The sequence below is a fragment of the Halyomorpha halys genome, unplaced genomic scaffold, assembly GCF_000696795.3.
Source record: "Halyomorpha halys isolate HHAL.00 unplaced genomic scaffold, Hhal_1.1 Scaffold498.1, whole genome shotgun sequence".
In the NCBI taxonomy this organism is placed as follows: Eukaryota; Metazoa; Arthropoda; class Insecta; order Hemiptera; family Pentatomidae; genus Halyomorpha; species Halyomorpha halys.
This window is the reverse complement of record NW_027113382.1, coordinates 265,202-288,168: the sequence shown is the minus strand read 5'-3', so window position 1 is coordinate 288,168 and position 22,967 is coordinate 265,202. Positions and strand designations below refer to the sequence as shown.

At 31.2% G+C, this 22,967-nt stretch overlaps 1 protein-coding gene across 3 annotated transcripts; it reads left to right on the top strand.

Moving 5' to 3' along the window:
• The first annotated feature begins 2,013 nt into the window (after positions 1 to 2,013).
• LOC106683604 (uncharacterized) lies at positions 2,014 to 22,087 on the top strand. Of its 3 annotated transcripts, none has more exons than XM_014425174.3 (2): positions 2,014 to 2,097; positions 19,439 to 22,087. In XM_014425174.3, exons 1-2 carry the CDS (start codon positions 2,075 to 2,077, stop codon positions 21,678 to 21,680), a joined length of 2,265 nt encoding a protein of 754 aa, XP_014280660.1. In that variant the 5' UTR covers positions 2,014 to 2,074; the 3' UTR covers positions 21,681 to 22,087. The 3 variants fall into 3 exon arrangements, with proteins under 3 accessions (XP_014280660.1, XP_014280661.1, XP_014280662.1); XM_014425175.3 differs by lacking the exon at positions 2,014 to 2,097 and adding an exon at positions 17,190 to 17,319; XM_014425176.3 differs by lacking the exon at positions 2,014 to 2,097 and adding an exon at positions 17,446 to 17,627.
• Positions 22,088 to 22,967: the final 880 nt, after the last annotated feature.

Sequence of the window (22,967 nt, the reverse complement as noted above, 5' to 3'; positions counted from 1 at the left end):
GTCCCCTGAGAAAATTAGATTTGCTAACCTTTAAGTGTTTTAACTAAAGTGTGACAGGTTTTGACGAGGGACCAGAATCAAATTAAGCAGGAGCAGGCCCTTCCTGGACATGTCAAACTTTACCACCCACTCTCGGGCCTGAGGAGGGGGACGCCTACCTCGGGAGCGTTCTTCATCACCTTTGGCCAATGAGGAATTAGATACAAAAATAAGGTAACGCCCCAAAAGGGAAGTGAGAGAAAAGACACAGGAGAACTGGATCAGGAAAAAGAACAGTCAACAGGAAGGTTTAGACGAGAGAGGACCAGGCTTGTGAGAGCAGCAGAGCAAGATGCACTTTGACCAGACGAAGTCGTAAGAAGGGCCACAAGACCTGGACATCCCTTATGAACGAGATGAAACCTACGGAACTACATCGCACGGCATGAATCATTCAAATCAACAGTAATAAGTATAAATTAAACAATAAGCAATAATGAAAGAATCATATTTTATGGCAACCATTTATTTGAATCATTTAATCATAGTAATAAATTGTAAATAAATACTTAGTTTCTTTATGTAGTTTATATACTATTATATAATCCAATATACCACCCTTTATTATACTATATAATTAATGGTAACAACATTTTATAAATATAAAGATATTTAATTGGTAAAGTGGTAAACACACAAATAGCCTTTGGAAAAGAATCCAATTATAATAATAGTTTTTTGGGACTCAATATATAATTAATCAATTAACTTATTTTTGGATAATTGCCTTCAGCGATTATCCTAGCATCCCGATTAAATCTCAAGGCAGTACATAGCAATACATCCTCAAATATAGCAATAGCGAAGCATTGCCGACTCTGCTAGTTGATTAACTAGCATTATATAAATAATTAAACATAAATTATATAAATTTATAAACTAAAATTATTTATAAAATTCAATGTAAAAGTTGTACTATTTGTTCGTAAATATGAAAAAGTTTTATTTTAAAAAATGCACAGTGAGACTGATAATTTGATTTCAATATTTCACTTTCGCGTTTTTTGGGGGCAAGGTAAATTTATCCTGAAAGAATTATATAACTTACTTTTTGCTAATCTATCAATAGCTCGCTGAGTACACCACAGACATATACATAGATATAGAATATACGGCTTATTCACGTACTTAAGTAGCAACGTAAAAGCAACAATAATTATTTAAAGGACAAAAAACTCACATCCAGGGGAATTAAAATAACATGGATTATTATTAACAATATTTATTAATTCAAAGGAACTACAGATAAAGACATATTTAGAGTTTACTTTGTTGCTTGAACATTATTGGGAAGATTGAGTTTGGAAGTCTCTAACCAAAGAATTATTATTAGGTGTATATGCTGACAAAGAAAATAATATTGCATCCAAGCAAGCAAGTCTAACACCTAAGTCAAAATATATTGTGATGTGTGGGTAGTGTTAGGTTGTCAGAATTCTGGGGATTTATGACCTTTTCAAATTTCTAAAATGCGTTAAACTATTTCTAGAAAGTTTTGTCTTGTACAATCGCTTCGAAGTTCATAGTACCTGGAATTTCACAACAGATATTGCGACCGATCGGCGATCGACCAAAATTGGGCTCGCTGTCGACCGGTGACTTGACCACCCCAGCCTTACAGCATGTATTGTTACCACTATATAATAAAGTACACATAAATGTTTAACTTTAACTAAATGCATAAATTTATAACATAATTGTGTTCATTAAATCTATTTAAATGCTCAAATATAGGAATAGCGAAGGATTGCTGTGTCAGCAAGTAGAATATAAATAAGTTCAGTTATAATTTGTTGACTTTATTACGCTATTAATTTAATTTTGATATAGAAAAGAAAAGTTATTTAAAATATTTAATGTTATTTGTATTGTTTTTTTGTAAGAGAAAATAATTTCAACTTGAGATTACTATATTCAGTTTTTCACCGTTGGCAGCACTAGAAAACCGGAGTGGGGGAAGCAAAGGCGGGCAGTCACTCGTTGGACGTTGTTGTGAGTGTTTGTCGTAGAGTGTTAATAGTGCCAAAGTGTTTCGATGTATCAAGAAAACAGCCAAAGGTACTTTTAATTTATTTTTTATTCTTAGTTAAAATAACATTATATAGAACAATCAAATTAAATCCTTAGATGAAGTGAAAGCTACAGTGCATCTTTTTGAGGATTTGTGATAACTTTGAAGCGATATTTGTGTGAAGTTATTTTTATATCATTACCCATTAAATATTATTCCCTTTTAAATGACCCTTAAGGGCGAAAAACGTACGGATTCGAAACGAGTAAAATTTGAACTTAAAAATTTCTAAGGTAACTTAACAAACTGGTAGTATAAATAACTAAGAATATTATAACTTTAAATACTTAGCCAAACATTTGAAGAATATTTACGAACAATATTATTCTGAGTGAAGTTTATTTTAAAAAATAAATATCAAGAAAATTATTTATACTTCTAACCTAACTTTTCTATATATTAATGAAATGCAACAGTGTATTGGAATTTGTTTTTTTTTTTTTTACATTTTGTTATGAGGCCTGTTATTTTAATTATTTTGATTAGGTTTTATGTAATAAACAAGCTTAGCTGCTTTATAGTCATTTGTTTAAATGCTGTTATAGTTAAAATATTTATAGAAATCAGTTAAATTTATTTATGTGTATTCAGGTTATTATTTTATTTTTTTAATTGCAATTCTCAGTCATAAAACTAATTCACCATCTTAATTTAAATTCCCTATTATGTACGTTTAAAATACCGGTATCAAAGTTCATTCAATGAGCAGGATTTAAGTCTGAATGTTTATTGTTTATCAAATTTATTTAACAAGTTCTGTCCCAACTTTCCTGTAAGAAGTTGTTTAGTTAAAATCATTAATCATGAAACTATGTAGACTAATTTCGAATATAATTTTAATTAATTTCTCGTAGGTGCAATATTTTTTCTGTTTTTACTTTTTTTAACTCCTAATGATTGATTTTTGAATACGCTTTGTAAATCTCAGAAAAATTATACAAATGAATTTATTAAAATGAGAAAAAATATCTCTGATAAAATAAGTACTAATCAATAATTATTCTGTAAAACATTAAAGTATAGGGAAATTCATGCATTATATTTTATATTTTTTAATAACTTTTTATTGTTTTTGTTTTGTTTTTTTCAAATTAAATAGGTTATTTTAAGTTGATGTAGATTAATAAATAATAGTACTGCCTTGAGTCAACAATGTATTTCTTTGTTATTCATTCTAAACAATTAGAAATTAAAAAAAAGGTTTTTTTTTAGTTTACTGGGATTAATCATGTTGTGATTAACAACTGAGTTTTATTGTTGTTTATTAAATCTGAAAATGATATTTCGTTATAAGATTCTGTCATTTGTTTGTTTTTTTCATAACTTTAATCACTGCAATCATCATCCATAGACAAAGAAATCATTGTTCTTATAAATTTTTATTTTGTTTTTAATTGATTAAGGAGGAATATTAGTTAAATAAAATCATTTTTCTGTTGGTTAATGATAAGTCACCTGAACAAATAAACAAAACACATGAAAAACTTCCATTCTATCTTCTATAAATTATAAATAACCTAATTATGTGTGTTATATTTTTTTTCTTTCTTTTTCAATTGTTCGTTTAATTTTAGTGAGCTTCTTTAACCATCAAAGTAAAAAAAAAAAATAATATTCATAGTAGTCGTTTCACTACTACTTCGTTTTTCAATACGTAGTTTACATATTTTAAAATGTCGCAATTAATAAAATTTGTACGAGTAAATATTATTTTAAAAAAAATTAATAAATACTTCTCAGCATAGTTGTTAGAAGGAACCGGAAATAACTGTCAAATTGTTGTACTCCGACAGGAATATTTTCATCGATGTATTGTTTGTATTTTTCAAGGTATCGATATATGTTATTGAATCGCAATCACTAGACATGTACAACGATATTGGTACTGCATTGAGAAGTAATTTTAATTTCCCGACATCGTGAAGAAATATCGTATCAGTTTTCAGTAGGTATTATCAGTTCGAAATCCTCATTGGCATCTAGTATTGTTCAAACGGCTAAATATAATTCTACATTGGAATTAGAAGAGGATTACAATTGTTTTGGATGGATCTAGTTGTTTGTTTGTTTTTCCACATTATAATCACCTTTTAAGGATTGGACGAGGATAAATCCTTAGAAACTATCAATACTGAAGGTCCTATAATGCGTATAAGGAAATATATTTCATAGGAAAGGAAGATGGTCCGGGTGAGGTCAAAGAAAACCTCAAATAGTGATTAAGCTATTTAAATTGAGCTGAACTTTCATCCCACGTTACAGGATTTCATCAGGGCTAAAAAAGATGTACCATGAATTCCTCCCCTATTATGTATATTACAATTTAATGGTTGCCTATTTTTAATATTTTCTTTAATTTTCTATCCTGCCTGTTTACCTTAAAATTATTTTCAAATGTAACGTACTTTAACTGTCAATCCCCACTCTTCTCTATACATCTTGTCAAACAGTTCACTGTGTTCAGACAGAGTCAAGTCTGTAAGGTACGTTGATTTTACTGTTATCATCCATTTTTCTATCTCTTAGTTTGTACTTTAAATTTATATTTCTTCTTTTTACCTGTTATTATTTCTGTTTCCATTAATTGTCTATAATCTTTTATTATTCTTATTTTAGTTTTTGCGTTTCATTGTACATCTTTTTAATTTTTCCATTTACTTTTCACATTCATGTTTACATCATTTAAGTATTTGTATCTTTTTTTAGCCCTCATGAGGCCGTGCACCGTAGGGCAAAACCTTGGCTCATAATGAACAGTTTAATCACTATTTGAGGTTTTATTTGACCGCACCGGCACCATCTTCCTTTTCTATAATTACATGCGGTCAAATATCGATATTCCAGGAATATATCTCAATGTGATTACTACATAACTTTTTTTGCTCAGCTACGATTTAAAGATAAGGGAATGAGTAAGAAGGTACATTGGACCCTCGTTAATTTACGTTTCTTATCATGAGAGATAGTTGACCGTGGATGACTTATATGAGCAGAAGATGGTTGGGAGTGCGGTCAAATTAAAACACAAATAAGTTGAAATAACTTATTTAATCGTACCAGTGTTTCGGCCAGGATTTCTAGCCGTCATCAGGGCTAAGAACAGAACAAGAAAACAGCCAATGAATACAGAAAATAAAAAATATAAACAGAATGACATAAAGTAAATAATTGTACGGAATAGAATTAATAAAATAAAGTGATGAGAGAAGTGGAAATTAAAATGTATACGTAGGTAATTGAATACGTCGTTAAAATAACATGATTAAGGAAATAAAATAAAAATGAAGTTATATAATACAAAGAAATCTGAATATATCAGTTTATTAATAATTTAAAAATTAAAGTTATGGACGTATGCCGATGACACATGTGTGCTCGCTGTTAATAATAACCCATTAATTGTATCCTAAAATCTCCAATCCCATATGAGCCCTCCTAGATTGGTGTCGTAATTGGAGGATTAAGATAAATTCCAACAAATCCCATCAAATTACCTTTACCCTTCGTCGTAAACCTACTGACTGCCCTACAATTTCATTTAACGATGTTACTCTTACCCCTGTCGAACAGATCCGCTACCTTGGACTACATTTGGACAAGCGATTAACCTGGAATCCTCACACCAGACTGAAAAGACAGGAAATTGAACGTCGATTTCGACTATTACAGCTCTTACTAGACAAACGGTCTAAATTTCCAACACATTACAATAGACTGATCTACATGACTGTAATAAGGCCAATCTGGACATATGGAGTTGAGCTTTGAGGCTCCACTAAATCTTCGAATTCCTCTCATATTCAATCTTTACAATCCAAAATCCTCAATGCTCCTTACTTTGTCACAAATAAAATCATACATAAAGAAAGACCTTAATGTTCCCTATGTAACCGATCTAGCCCGAACCAGATATCACTCCTTCCATTATAAACTCTCTAACCACTCAAACCCCTCTAGTTTCTAATCTTGCATCCTCTTCCATTCCTGACAATTCTCCGAGGCGCCTGAAAAGAAGATGGCCACGAGACTAGCTAATGTAAAATGTCATTAGAGTGCTACCAATGGGTAGTTTCTCTACACGCCTCTAACACTCCAATTTAACTTAGATCAGATTTACTAAATGTATTATAATGTACAGTTGTAAATAGCAATAAATAAATATTTAAAAAAAAGTTATGGAAAGAAAAATAAAATTGAGAGAAAGAAAATATATGTAACCATAATAATAGATAAAGAGGCAAAATATAAGTAAAGTTTAACATAAGAAATCAATAAACAAAAAATATTTTGAAAACAAAAATAATTAATGTATGGTGAACATAACTAATAACTTGGGTATGGAAAATTGAGAAAAGAATAAAAACAACACATTTTCGTCCGATAATTTTTTGCACCGCCATTCACAAAATGCCGGAATTTTTTGACACTGTCTGTATAAATGATATGGTCTATATAAAAACACCGCAATGTGTTAAAAATCCTATGTTTTTCTGTGACATTTCAAAATGACGAATTATCCGTCATGCGGACGAAGTTAATTGTCTAAAATATCCAGTTATTTAAGACTTTTGGTGGTTAATTTTTTTCATTTAAAACTTTTAGTTTGTTAAGTATGGATTAAAGTTGTGTCCATGTAAGAAAGTTGTTTAGTTCTGTCTCATCCCCGAGGCATTCAAGATAAGATAGCATCTTGGTGGAGCTTAGGAGGGAAGGGAAAGTTCTCAAGAAGGGGAAATAGTTATCCCTAAAGTCCTTGTAGAAAGGATTTTAATGGAGGAGGTAAGCCTCAAGTAAAAGTGAAGCCAAGAGGGCGGGGCTTATAGGGTTTTATAGGAGTGTCAGGTAAGGAGTGGAGGGACTCATAACCGTTAATCTAGCCTTGTATTTAGTTTTTGTTGATGTTCTATTGTTCTTTTCTTTTTTTTTTTTTTTTGCGATTATTTTTAATCTTCAGTCACTTTATTTCATGAACATTCTTATAATATTTGTATTCATAAATGACCTAACATTTATTTGTTTGTATAAAACTTTATATTTGAATGTTTTCCTTTACAGGAACTTAAGAGATTATGAATAGATACAATAATTTATTGTATTTATTGTTTGTCGAGAGATAACTTAAGAGACGCAATAAGTTATCCGATAGGTTACAGCCCCATTCTAACCAGAGTGGGAGGGTCGAGTTTTCATTCAGTTGGTCTTCACGAAATAAAAGTCGACCTGCCTAGACCGGAATCTAACCGGCGCAACTGCAGCTACGAAGTTGCCAAGGTTACGCCTTAACGCACTATTTTCTAGTTTTCCCTTTTTTTGATTCCAAATATATCTAATAAGTTAGAAAACAATTTAATGGCCAATATCTTGTTTTTATTTTAGTGTTGTAAAGTTGATCGAGAGTATAAATAAAACCCTAGGTGTTTTAAGAATCTATGATATCCCATAAATAATTTTTACCTTCAGGGTCATCTCCCTTTTCATGCTTAGTGGAAAGCATCCGTTCATTATATTTTCTAACAAAGTCTTAGCCTGTATCTATGGATGGACATGTTGAAATAAACATACAGGAAAGAAGGCTCAGCAAGTCTGCTAGAAAATATCCGGGCGAGTATTGGGGAGGACCCCAGAAAATGGAAAACCATTGTCCAGGACACGAAGGAAGAGGAGGCCCGGCGGTGGGTAATGACCCCAAATGGATCTACCCTTAGGAAGTACTTTCCCAAGGTTAGAAGCGAAGTAGGTCCTCCAGCCTACTCGATCTCCAAATTCCTAACGGAGCATGGGGGCTTTCGAGCTAAGCTTCATCGCCGTGGTATGGATATCGATCTCGCTCATTGTGTTGTGCCGGGAACTGCTGAGCACATAATTGTTGTTTGGACCGCCATTTAGGCACAAAGGGCTAAACTGCTGAGGGAAACTGGACTCACATGTTCTCACGGAGGATAATTTCCCTTAGCTTTTCACTTAACATAACTACCTAACCGTATTACAAAATTTTTTGAGTAATATTGCTAAAGTTCCCCAGCCCACTTCAACCTGGCAAAGAGGCCTGGAAGCCCAAGAGGCAGAAGAGAGATAACAGGAGGATAACAATTAATTGTTAAAACAACTGAAAAATGCAAAACAATTGTTTTGAAAATTGTAAATTAATCAAAATGCAATTGCACGCCTTTATTGCATATAGGACAGGGCAAGGCTGAATAAATTAATAAAAGTATCTAGTTACGAAAACGTCCTCATGAAATAAAGATGTAAATTTTTACAATAATTCAACAGTTGGAACATAAACTAGGGTTGATTATTTTAGAGTATACAAACTGATTTGCTACTACACAGGGGCACACTAGAGATAAAATTATGGTAAATGAAAAAAAGATACTCCTGTTCTACAACCATGGGATACGAGAGACCCCAGGAGATTTTGAAAATTAAATTAAATAAACTAAATTTTTTAAATTAAATGGTTTGAAAGATCACATCGTCACTGGTACATGGAATCATGAAACTATTCGGGCCGTTCGTAGCTCAGGTGGTTAAGGCTGAAAATTAAGTTTTACCACCTGGGAATTTAAACGGCACCGGTTCGAATTCAGCCAGGAGTGTCGACTTTTTTCATTGCTGTAATGGTTCCACGTAATGAAAGCTTGACCCCACACCATGGTTGGTGGGAACCGGTTGGTTACCTTTCGATAACCCCCTGTGTCTGAAATGACTAGGAAGGCAGTCATTTAAAAAAATACTTTTCAAGAAGGCGAATCTCTTGTACTTTATGAAAATTAGAAATTGAACTAATATTTGGGTTTCGGGTACACCTGCACCACGCTTAGTGTTCCAGAGTTAACTGCTCTGAGAAAATATTGATTGAAAAATTTAATTTAGTTTATTAAATTTTATATCTAGCCTCTACTTTCTATAAGAGTAATTACATTTTAGGTCCTCGCTGTCAATGTGTCAGTTTGAAAAAAACCGTGATACAAGCATGAATGTTTCGAGAATGGGGTTGGCAAACTCGAAATTTGCCATCAGATCAACATTTGATGTATCTTCTTGTTAATATGGTCGCGAATGCTCAAGATTGTTTTCTTTTCATTGCGTTGCCTGTGCTCCCGTAGGGTTTCCTGAATATCTTTAGTATGTTAAGTAAGCTATTAGCTTTTCCCATTTCAGTATTTCCTTTAACAAGAGGTGGACCTATCCGAACCCTTTTAGCCCTTTATATTGTATTCCCTTAAATTGCTTCACTGCAACACTTTGTCACCATAGTGCCTCTGTAAGGTCCTGGAAACTTTCACAACACAAAGTTTTTTCTAGTCCAGAGTTTGTTGTTATTAGAGTTCTAAGTTCTTGGCCTAAAATTGGACCAAAACTACTTACACAAAATAACTAAATTTGGATATGGAAAACCATAAAAATAAACTCAAAAGTAGGAAAGGAAACATGAAACTAATAAAAACTCGGGTGTGTGGGTTTGCGCTTTGCGCCGAAACGCGCCTGACGTGACAACTTTACGTTTATGACACTTTATTTCAGACATAATTTAATGATCAGAATACATCATTACCCCACCACCGCACTCTCCGTTACGCTACACTTTTGCCTACATGACTTCCAGTATCTATAACCTCAATTACCCCCAATACTATACTACTAAGCCACGCCCATTCTATTTCCGTTACGCTACACTTTTGCCTACATGACTCCCTGCAATCTAATTTATAAGACGTTGTCACGTCAAAAAAATACAACGTAACAAATCTTAAGATATGAGTATACATAATCTTGGAACGGAAGTTGTAATGTATCACTTAGTCATATTATTAATAATTTAAAAAGTGGCAATAATTGAAGAAAAAAAAACCGCGGGATACTCTCCACTCACGCCTTGCTTATCTTATTTTTAAAACTGACACTTATAGCGAGTAGCTTGGTCGATGTACGCCCTGTCACAATCTCATAAGAAATCATAACACAAAAAATATTAGAAGGCAATCCTTCCCGGCCAACCCGCCCTACTATAACCCCTTTTTAGCGATGGCCTTATATCTCCTTTGAAACATTTACTTAAAACGGAAAGAGGAGTCTTAAATTAAATCGAGAAATATTTAATCAGTGTTGTACAATAATACCTGGTTGTTGTACAATAATAAATAATATATATGTTTTTCGGGCGACTGCTAATATGTGAAACTTGAAAAATATCGGGCTCTAAAATCAAGCATACAATAATCTGTTAGGGAACACTCAACAGAGTGACAAACATCATTCATATGCCAGACTGATTGAATTTACAAAGGTTCCTAACACATCAGTCGGACTGACGTTTACTTGTACTGTAAGTTGGGTGACTATAGTACAGTTTTTCATGTATTTTATTTATTTTTTATTCCTAAACCTAAGTTACATTTGCACAAATGAAATAACGATTTTTTCCTTTATTTATTAACTAACAGGCTTCCCTTTCACCACAGAAAAAAAAATGTTTTTCAAATATTAAGTGAAATATACCAATTTTTTTCCTAACTAATTTTATCCCATATTGCGGATGGGTTTGGTACAACCTTTTCTGTCGTAGATTCCAAGGGTATAAATATTCTTGTACCATTGTCACCCGTTCTTTTCACTCCTTAGAGGTTATAGAAAGTTTCAGGACGTGGAAATAAAAAAATTTGATTTTTTTTTTTTCAATAATTTAGCTTAATTGAAGAAAATGTTGCTAATTGGATTTCTCGTTTTAAAAAAAACTTTTTTATATCTTTGTCTGGACCATTGAAGAAAACAATAATAAGATATATAAAACCTTTTTTGAAAAAATATTTATTTTTAAATGTGTGTCGTAACCCAGAAACTAAATGTTAGTCCTATCCCAAGAATAATAAATAATATGGGACCTACCCCAGTGACATTTCACAGGAGATCTCAACATCTCCAGAAACAAATTCACTCGCTTTTTTCCCAACCTTTCTTGAACAGCCTCTTCTCTTGAATGTTGACGTCTCTTTTGTTTCTATATAATTCCTGTAGGAACGAGGTATTTCGTCATACTGGTTGATTTGAGTAAACAAGTTTCTACCATAATCACCCCTAAAGTAAAAATGGTGTTCAGCTGTTAGCTCTAAAGCCTAAAACGCACATGTTTTGGTGTTTAATAATTTTTAAATCATGGAATATCATTTTCTTCGATCTATAATCGGGATCCACTTCTGAGTAATATTATTAACAACGAAAAATTACTCAGATGAAAACTCCACAACCCGCGAGGACTCGGCAACAGAAGTTGTGAAGATTATGCCCAAAGATATATTATTGGGAAGTTATGAAAATCCCACACGATCGGGAAAAAGAAATTATGTGAATCTGGCTGTTGGTGCTACTAGCGGACTCATGAACCCTCCAGCACTTGCCTGGTCCCTTTTCAAGCCCGCTATAACGTTTCAAACTTTAAAAACCACATTGTACCAAAGTCATCCCAACTGTGCCATAGTCACCCCATTTTACGGTATGTGAGATACACTCGCAACCTCCCCCTCCACTTCAAGTTTTGAATGTTCGGTATTCAAAATTTTATCAGTAATCCATCAGTGGTCCCCTCCTTCTATACGGTCAATCCGAATGTTCATATTTGGTTTTACTGTTATTCCGATTGACCGTTTAGAGGCCCCCTTATATTTATATGCTGAGTTGGGCAAAAATTAGCTATAGATGAAAATAAAGCTAAAATTGTCATGTATGCTTTATTTATTTATTAATGGTTTATTCATATCATTCACTTCTATTTGTTAGACAATTTTGAATGGTATATAATCCATAACTTTTCTCTCTTTTTTATGAATGTTTTTGAAACCTCTTTTCAAGCTTCCTTCTTAAAAAAAAACAATCTGTTATGTTCCTTAGCACATATGTCGGTCCAATTCATGGCACCAAATGTTTAATTTCAAATAAATAAATAATTGTTATTAAACTTTCAATTGTATTCATTCAATATTTATTCATCCTCAAATAAAGCAATAGCGAAGCATTGCCAGGTCTTCTAGTATATTAATAAAACAGAGAGAGGGCACTTGTTCTGCTAGGTGCTTAATCTGGCCCATAATCCCTCTGGAGATCTTTGATAACATAAGAAGCAAAGCTAAGATTTTTCTGAGGCATAGTTGATGATGACTGGTCAACAAATAGAGAGAAAAAAACTTTAGTTATTTAAAAAAAAAATTGGTAGTCTTAGGACTGACCGACAGGATTGAATCTTCTGTAAATGAAATAATATATTAAAGTTTAATTTATAGCTGAAGGCAGAAAATATTAGTTCCGGAATAATAATAATAATAATTAGAATAGAACAACCATTTCCTTAGTCAATTCTTGGATCTAAATTGTTTATATTATAATAGAAGAGTAAGAGAGAGAAAGGAGCTCACTCAATCGGACCGGCACTGCTGGGATTGTTATTCTCCTTTAAGTTCCTACTCTCCTATTACAATACAAAAATTTTCCTGCTAGAATTGATCAGTATTGCCTCTCCAATCACTCCCTTTCCGGGGGCGACGGTAGCAACGTGGTAACGCGCAGTTCGATCCAAAGGCTGTCAGTTCGAACCCCAGTCCCAATCGGGCTTTTTTCAAAGCAAAAACCTGTACGAAACTCACTCACAACCTGTTCCAGTCATTTGTGAAGCCCGTTAGGCAAAGTCAGGAAACGCGCGATGTATTTCTTTTGTACATCGCTCGAGGCCTTGGACCTCTACGCTCTGTCGCGCCAATGTTAATAATAATCACTTCCTTTCCATCTCCGTCATGCGATCAATTTACCCCCATATTTTTTCTTTCTTGAGTCCTAGAACTTCGATAAAGAAATTTCAACTAAAAAACCACCAGAAGAATCCATAACTTTTTAAATTGCAATTCTTATTTATTAAGATAATACGCTATATAATAATTTTATAATTCTATTACCAAATGTAATTGGCTACACCTGAGTATGTCATAGTGCAATAGATGCATTTGATTATCGCTTTCATTTGAGCCTAACATATTAACTTCAGAAAAACTTGCTAAGTTGGAAAAATGTCCTGAAAATAAACCAGCATCCCTTATAAAAACGTTAGTTACTAATAATAATAGCCATGATAACATTTTTATTTGTTTTTAGGGCAACTCTCAAACAGAACTAGTTAGTTCATGGTTCCATATACCAATGGTATTTTATATTCTACAAGAATAATAAATTGAAAATTATTTATAAGAATTTATAGCAAAATAATACAAATAAGTTGGACATGATAATTAAATTTCTCACAATTATGAAAAAGAAAAAACAAACACATCACTGCTTCTTTAACATTATCAAAGAGACAAAAACTACGTCCTATTAAGAAGTATCTTGATCTAGATCTATGTTTAAGATTTTGAGTTACATAAATAAATAATAGTTTAAGATTCAGTTCTTAAACAGAATTTTGTTTTAACAGTTTGGAATAATATTAAGGGTATTCATGATCTTTAGTTTGACATGTTAATGTCTGTTAAATGGAGAAATATTTCCTTCTTTTACCATGTTAAAACGATAAAATATTTAACATGGTTGAGAATCTGTTAATAGGTTTACTAAAAGGAGAATAACATCATGCAACAGACCAGCTTAGCTCCTCACCATTTTGTCTGCTGTCATTTTGTTATGTTAGTTGCTCCTATTTCGTATTTGTTTTCTGTATTCTTATCTTTTATAACCCAAAATAATAATGGAAGAAATAGAATAAAGGATAAAGTAATTTTAAAAACCTAGGAAATCCGGTAGGTGCTCCTTTGGCATTAAGATATAACGTGGACTTTAAATTGGTCTGCTCACAATCCTATGCTTATAACATTTAGAATGTTAAAACTTTTTATATTTAACACATCATAAATATCCTCCATACCATATCCAAGAATTGTAAATAAGCGATAAATTCTACAGTTATATTTATATTAAAATAATCACTAGTAACTGTTTTTAGGAAAATGGAAAAAACTTGAAAAATATTCGGCTGTATGTCGTACAAACAATTAGGAAAAACAAACAAACATACTATCAAATATATAAACACTATACATCCTATTAAGAAGATAAGTATCGAGATCTATGTTTTTAGAATTTGAGCTACATACACGAATAAGGGTTTAAGATCCAGTTTAGTGAGTACTAACAGATTTATATATAAACAGTTTGTGCTAATATCACTGAATTCAGGCATTTATCAGATTAATTAATAATCTCTTATCAATTAAATAAAATAAAATCCCTCGAGTACTGTTGACGACGGAGAGACTCTTCGTTCTCTCTCCTTTTCTTTTTTTTTTTTTTTTAATTTAATAATATTTTTTTTAAATTTAAATATATTGTAAATTGAACTTCCTAATAGTGTAAGACAAATTGGTATATTGTAATTAAATACTGGCATGGTGAGTAGGAATAGAGTACTAGTATACCTGAAGATAGGGCAATGACCTGGAAAAATTGTATTTTGAACTGTAATCCTAATAAAGAATAATTAAATATGAAGTATAAATAAGTAGAAAAAATAAATTGATTAATTGGTAGAAAGAACTAATTCCTAGCACTTACCTTGAGTGGATTCACATTCCAAGTTATCAGCTGTTCCCAATACCGGAATTCCATTTCTTCATCCCATATCCACAGTGGTGAGTTTTTGACCACCTATAAAAATCAAATTTCGGTTTTAAGTGTAAGATAATTAATAACTATTTTTAATTTATGTTTAGTTGTTTAAATTATATATATTTATCGTAATAATTTTTTTTTTAATGGCTATTTCATCTTCTAAAAATAAAAAGTTATGCCTATCAAGATTAATAACTATTTAAATTTATATTTAGTTGTTTAAATTGTATATAGTTATCATAATAATTATTTTTTTAATGGCTATTAAAATAAAAAGTTATGCCTATAAAGGAATGATTTTTTTTTTTTTTTAGTTTGTAAGTTATAAAAGAAAGAAATGAAATCAAAATTTAAAATCTATAACAAATTATTTCTATTTTTTTTAAATTGTTGAGGTGAAAAACCTTCCAACATGAATATAGTTAATTCTATATTTTTCATTGTACAATGTTTCGGGACAATTGTCCCATATTCATGCATCTTTACAATCCCCATATGTGTCATATTTTCAATGTCCATATTGAAATGAAATGAAATGAAAATAGCCTTTTATTTATGCAATTAAATTAAATCATTACAAAGTATAATATAAACATTTAAAGAAGATAGAGAGAGAAAAAAAATTTATATACAAAACATTAAATTCTATCAATTTTCTCTTCTTCCATTTTTCTCGGAGTCCATTCTGTGGCAATTTTTGACCATCTGTCATCTTCCCTTCGAAGGAGATGCCCTGCCCATTTCCAATCGTGTCATCTTCAGTGTGTCAGTGAGTACTGTTTCTTTCTGAATCCAAGCATTTTTTATTCGATCTCTTTTCCTCACGTTCACAATGCTTCTTCCAATATTATTTTGCCACACCTGTAATTTCCTCTCCTGAGCTATAGTCAGTGACCACGCTTGGCATCCATAAGTGACCACTGGGCTAATGCAACTATTGAAGACCTGCCTTTTAAGGCCAATACTTGTTTTTCCCTTCATTATATGCCTAAGGGACCAAAACTTTTTCCAACCGAGTGCCAATCTCCTCTGGACCTCTTTTGTTCCTTACTCTATCCGTGAATGATATTAACTGACCCAGATAAATATATCCTTCAACATATGCCAACCTATGGTTGTTAATTCACACTCCTCTTTTACGCTATTTGTCATAAGTTTTGTCTTCCAGTAGTTCGGATAAAGACCAACCTCTTCACACAATGCCAGAAGCCGCTTAATCATTTATCTCAGTTGTTCCATGCCTTTTGCAAAGAGCACAATATCATCAGCAAAACGTAGGTTGCTCAGCCATTTTCCATTTATTTTGATGTCTACTTATTCCCATCCAAGACGTCAGAACACCACATCCAACTCAAGAACAAATAAAATATAGTATGTGGAGAAGATGGTCGGGGGAGGTCAGCAAATAAACAAAAACTATTTATTTATGCCTAGTTTCGACCTGAATTTCAGATCTTCATCGGGGAGCTCAGGCAAAGATTCTAACTAGAGTCAACTCTTGAGTATTATTATATTATATTACCTATAATATAATATATCTTAAAAAATTGACATTTCCACTAACTACAACAGATAAAAGTCAGATTGAAGAATAAGGGGCTAGAATCAGACTGGGAATACAAGTTGAAACAATAATATTGAACTTTTTTTATACCTATCTTATTCTAAAGAGGCTTTTTCATAGTTATTCAAAACTACTGAATAATATTGTGATTATCAAATTTGTCAATTTTAAACTATAAATTAAATATGGAGAAAAATGAATAAATATTGACATGAGAAATTTAGCTCAAACATTAAATGTTACGTAACAAAAATAAAAAATATAGCCTAAAAAGAGCAAAATGTACATTTTTTGTGCCAAAGAAACTCAAAACAAACACAATCATGGAAAAATCACAAAACTTCCAATCACTTACAAATAAAATTAGTGTTATGTAATGTCTTTTTCATGATTCAAATATTTGTCCAGGTTTGACAAAATTGGCTCCAACATAACAAAAGATGCTCTCAAGTCATAATTATATTCACTCATAAAGCTGACTTAAAAAGTAATATTATTTAATGATATTATTAATAATATTAATTTATTATCGTACCTACCTCAAAATTTAGTGTTGGATATAATTTGACGGTATCTACAAAGTTTTGTGTTCCTCCTCCTCCTCTTTTGCTTATTATAATGTCAGTGAATAATATTAACGTTATAAGTAATATTATATTCAGATTGAACTTAAAAAACATATTTTATTGAGATAATTTAAGGTTATAATACTGTCACAGTAGAACAACATAATTTTCTATTTCATTCAAAGTTTCCAGATGTTAATTAATTTTAATATGGCGTGATACTAAACCTTAATATTTCTTTTTTGATTTGTAACATATGTTGTTCTAATTTCAAACAAAAAGAAAATCAAAATAACTAAAACTTATTTAAAACTATCATCTAATGTGATTTATTTTATTATAATACACCGCAGCAGTATATTGAAAGCTATCTTGTGTTGTGATTTACACTTCATCAGAAAAAAGAATTTATATTTTTTTTCAATGACTGGGTACAAAGTTGCTTTGTTTTTTTTTTTTCATTATTGAAAGTGTTTATATTTATAAATTATAGTTATTTACAGTTGTGACCTCAAATCATAACCAAAATAAAATTTTGTGATAAACTTTTTAAAATATCAAATGTATAATTTTGAAAGTCATTGTTGCAAAACCTTTTAAGTTTCCAAAACAACTGACTCTAAATAAGTTTTAGACATTTTGGAAATCTTAGGCTTTATTTTTTAAAGAATTTAATAAAAGAAATTGTGAACTAAGAAGGCGAAATAATTTCCCGAAACGAAAACAGAAGAATATTACGGTAATAACCTTCTAAAAATAAACCACTATAAAAATTTTTTAGTTAATAGAAGAAATATAAATTATCAATTTGTTCTCATTTTAAACGTAAACTTATGTTTTTAAAACTTAATATTGAAATCTTTCCTAAAAATTTGTTTTAAATAATCATCTTGTAAATGTTTAATAGCAGAACATTTTGTTGTAAAATTACAAATTATTGAAAAGGTTAACCGTAGGTCTAATCCAACAAACACTTTTGACTGTCAAGAGCATGTGTAGTACGGTTTTTTCACTCCCAAAACCTATTACTGTGCATGCTCTGGTCATAATTGGTTGTTGCAACAGACATCAGGTTAAAATAAAAAAGTCAATTTTGATCTGTAAATACAATAAAATCATCTGTTTTGCATACCACTCATTGTTATGTAGATAGTAGGGTAGTTCTTCTAACTGCATTAACTATTTAAAATAGGAAAAAAAAGTAAGTTCCAAAACTCTTCTCGAACATTGTGAATAGACTAAAACTCATTTATGTACAATGGTATATTGTTGTGGGTTTTAACCTATACTACCCCTATGGATTTTTATCAGTTGGAAGTGTGGGCCTAAATCTAGACATATATAATACCTAATATATATACATAATACATATAATATCTAAATCTAAACATATATACAAATTATTTTATGATAATATAACTAACAACAACGTTTGACCATTTACTCATTGCATATAAGTGAGTTTACGCCCAACTGTCATCTTGGAGTAGTGCTTCAGAACTAGTACTAGAAAAAAAATAATAATTTGTTTTAGAAGTTTTGTAACATTATTTTAATTTTTCTTTATTCTCATTTCCTCTTTATATTATTTTACATGCAAATTTTTCTCAAATACAAGATTTTTCAGTGTGATGACTGTCTTGTATGATTAGTATGTTTATTAAAACTTATTTACAAATTACCAAATTAAAATTAGGTTAAATACTTTTAAGTTGATTTTGAACTAATTGGATTTTATTAATTTATATTTTTAGAATAACTGAAGGTTGAATTGGCTAGTTTTATGCACCGGCTTATATTTTTAATTTTAATTAAACTTTAAAAGTAAAAAACTATCTTCTTAAATTTTGTTTTTATTTGTTTCATTGCCATTATTTTCTGGTCAGTATATTTTATTATTTGGTATTAATTTCCTCTTGGTCACCAAATCAATCTTCAATTTGGCTGAAAATTTCTTTTACTGAGAAAATAGAACTGAGTGGCTAAGTAAATGTATGAAAACAACGGGGGCAAGACAGATGTTCTCCATAAACCTTGAATTAAAAGAACAAAATTCAGTATTTGATAACTCGTAAACAATTCAGTTTTTGTGCTTAAATAATTGAGCTATTTAGACAATTATTAATATTAAATATTTAAGTCACAACTGTTGAAAGTTTATTAATTTGAAAAACCTCGCCTTTATTATATTATTATAGTATATTTGACTTCAAAGGACTTTAGTGCTTTCCTTCATCTATTTTTACATATCAATAACTCAATTTGGAAAAAAATGTGACTGCATGCTTTTTTCTCTGTAGCCTTCATACAAATTTTTGATATAAAAAAAAAAGTTTATGGAATATTATATTCGTGGGTGACCACCACACCCCTTTGATCATATGGTACATATGGTATGGGAACTAATTAGGATTGGCTCTTTCAAGGGATGTTAAGCTGTTTTATTTGCAATAATCTAATTTCAAATAAATTACTGGTGTAATTGTATAATAAGTTTGTATTATTTTATTAATATCGCTTTATATAATATATATATTTTGTTTGTTTTAGAAAATGGCAGACCTCCCCTGTTTCAAATCCTCCGTTAGAAAACTTGAAAACATTCTTACAAAAGAGGATCAGGGCTATTATGGCTAAGGAATGGTGGGACTTCATTGTTAACGTTAACACCCTCAATAGCGATCATGCTTCTTTGTTGTATTCGCTCGCTAATCTCTGTCCCTCATTCAATTATTTCCTGCAAACGAGAGATAGAGAATTGCAGCTAATCATCAAGAAACGTCCGGTCGTCAAACCCCGTATATTTAGTGGGAGCGAGAGGTTGGATACAACTCCAGAACCAATTGTACCAAAACAGATGCCTTTAGTTACAAGAAGGAACAGTGCGACTGAGCTTGTGAAAATATTGAATGAACTTTACCCAAATGAAAATAATACCAAAAGCAAATCAAGAACTTACGGCCCTGCTTCAAAACAGAAGAAAACACCTGGACCCGCTAAAAAAAATGCTGTAACAAACAATATCACGGGTGAGGTAACAAAGAAAAACAGTCCAGTCCATGCAAATTTAGCACGTACTCCTCTCCTCAAGAGGCTGTTAGCAGATGAATCACAAAAAGAAAATGCACATGTTACTAATCTTAAAAAAATGCCTCAGCTTCTTTCAATGCCAGTTATTCTAGAAGATGATGAAAAATTTTCTAAAGCCATTCTTGCTAATACCAACTACGATTTGAACCAAAACCGTTGTTTGAATCAGAGCCCTAGAAAAATTAAAAAAATCATTAAAGTGAAAAAGAAAAGGTACGTATACTCGAATTCTTTAACAGATTCAAAACATCGTTTAAAGTATATTTTAGAAGATGAGACACCCAACTTGAGTCTAAAGCTCATTAAAAAGTACCGCATCAAGAAATGTACTGTCGATATTGTTCGTTTGAGGGACAGCGTTTTAAAATACTATGAAGACTTAAGATGGAGAAATTGTGAAAAACTTCGTTTAAGTTTGGAAGAATCATCAAGCCTAATTCCAAATGAAGAAACGCAATTATGTGTTTCTGATGTAACTGATCAGCATAGTAATTCAAATATTATCACCAACTCTCCTCCCACTATTGTACCATCTGAGAAATATGAAGAGGTTTCTGAGAAAAATATTTCTGATTCTTGTAAAGAAAATGCTCCTGTGGTGGAAAAATTTGATCCAAAAGAATTGAAAAATATGTATTGTCATGGTGGTATCGTACCACTTGGAAAACTTCTTATGAGTGACAAAGTAGGTAATAGTAAGCATTTTCTTAGTCTCAAAGAAAAGAAAATAAGGGATATTTCTAACGACGCTGCCATTTTTTTGAAGCCTAGAGCTTTAAGTCCTAAAACGGAAAGTGGTGAAATAGAAACTAAAAATAGCAATAATAAAACTCCAGATCTTGATAGGCTACATTTAATTGAGTCAAGTTCCAAAGTAAGCTCAATCGATTCAAAAGGTAATGAGCCCAACATTAGTAATACCTGTATAGTATTACCTGTCTTGGATGGTAATAATTTATCCAATGGAACGGATAAAGAGTCAGAAACAGTTCAACAGATGTCTGTCGAGGAAATCAGAAAATCCCCTACTTTGGAATTGGAAAATACTAATATTTCCTCCAATGTCGAAAGTGGTATTGCCAACCCTGAGAATATGGATGTCAATGAAACTCTTGCTCCTACTGTTTCAGAAAGTTGCAATAAAATTGTGTCTCATATTGATAATGATGCTACTGAACCAACTTTAAGTAATTGCAGTGGGGACATGACAGTAGTGAGCAATATTAGCCACAATGAAGCGCCACCATCCAACGTTGAGAATGTTTTGGACATTAATGACGTTGAACTGACAATAGCTTGCGAAACGTCACCCGAAGCTGAAAAAAGTGAAAGTTTACCTCAAGTAGAGAAATTAATTGGTGTGAATAATAAATCAGAAACAGTTAGTGATCTATCACCACCAATTGCTGAAGAAAATAAAATTTTAGAATTAGACACACTTTTGAATGGACCCGAAGACATTGAACCATTAGCTAAACGACCAAGGATCGAAATTGATTTGTCAGAAATGAAAGTAGTAACAGATATTACTAAAAATCTAGCTGAATCAGGTAATAGCGATGATCGTGTTTGTAAAATGTGCAAATCATCTTTTGAATCTGTTGAAAGTTGGAATGAACACTTTGAAAATAAGGTTCCTAAATGTACTCCCAATCTTCAAGTTTCTTGGGACAATCCGGAACACTCTTTGCTAACAGATTAATACTCAAATATTCCGACTGGTTTAAAAGATTAGATGCAACTTAAGGCGTCATTGTAAATTCAAAGTAATTTTGCGAATGTAATTATGTACAATATTGTGAAAATTTGTAATATAAGTTTTTCTGTATATTTTTTGTAAAGAAATGAAGTGTTAATTTGTAATAATGTTAAGAATGTTTAGTTTTAATGCTTTCTTTGATGCTCAGATGCCATGCGATCAAAGTATTGATATATTTACCTGTGATATTAATTAATTTTATTATTATTATTTTGTAATTATTTTGAATGGGCAATATTTAAGAAAGTTTTCCTTTTTATATTTTTTTATTTAAATATAGGCCCTCCTATGTAAATTATTGAACAGTTTCCTTCTTTACCAATAAAATGGTTTTTTTTTCTGTTCCTTTATTTATGATATTTTTAATTACCTCATACATTGTCAGAAAATATATTACTTATGTTTATTTATTTCATTATAAAAGCAGGAACACAAGCTTATCATAATAAATCATTAAGATAATAATGTCCATTTTTTTATTATCTTGAAAAGTTTATACAAAATAAAAAGCAAGGTAAGGGTTTACTAAAATGTATTGTTTTCTCTTTATATCAACAAATTTTATGCATTCAAGAACCAAATTTAATTATTTAACAAATCCAATGTACTCCTTGGTAAGTTAAAAAAGTCCATCCTCTCTCTTCACAAGTTCCTCCACTCCTCATCTGTTCCTATTCTCTATATTCTTTATCTCCTCCTATAATCTAAGTTAAAGAAGTCCATCCCCTCTCTTCACAAGTTCCTCCACTCGTCATCTATCCCTATACTTTATACTCTTTATCTCCTCCTATACTCTAAGTTAAAGAAGTCCATCCCCTCTCTTCACAAGTTCCTTCACTCCTCATCTTTTCCTATACTCTTTTACAGTTTGGCCTTCTCTAATTCGCTGAGTTATATGTTTTATTTTTACACTGAAATTTATGTAGCTCTGTACTTATTGAAAACTTTCCATTTATTTTATGGTTTTACTGATGTGGTTTATAAATTGAACATTGTACCAACAACAGAATTATCATTATAATTATTTTAAATTATAAAGACATGTCTGTAATCCTTGCTATAATTTAAGATCATATTTAAATTTGTTTACTATAGTTAATAGTTTATTATATTCTGTGACAATTTTTGAACATCATAATTTTTAAAGAATAATTATAATTTTTACTGTTTTTGTTTTTTTCATCATTATTCTTAGTTACATGATTATCAAGTCTTGCATGTTGTTCATTG

Coding starts and splice junctions, on each gene's coding strand:
- LOC106683604 (XM_014425174.3), top strand. CDS start 2,075: ATGTATCAAGAAAACAGCCAAAG. Junction 2,098..19,438: donor TATCAAGAAAACAGCCAAAG/GTACTTTTAATT, acceptor TGTTTGTTTTAG/AAAATGGCAGACCTCCCCTG.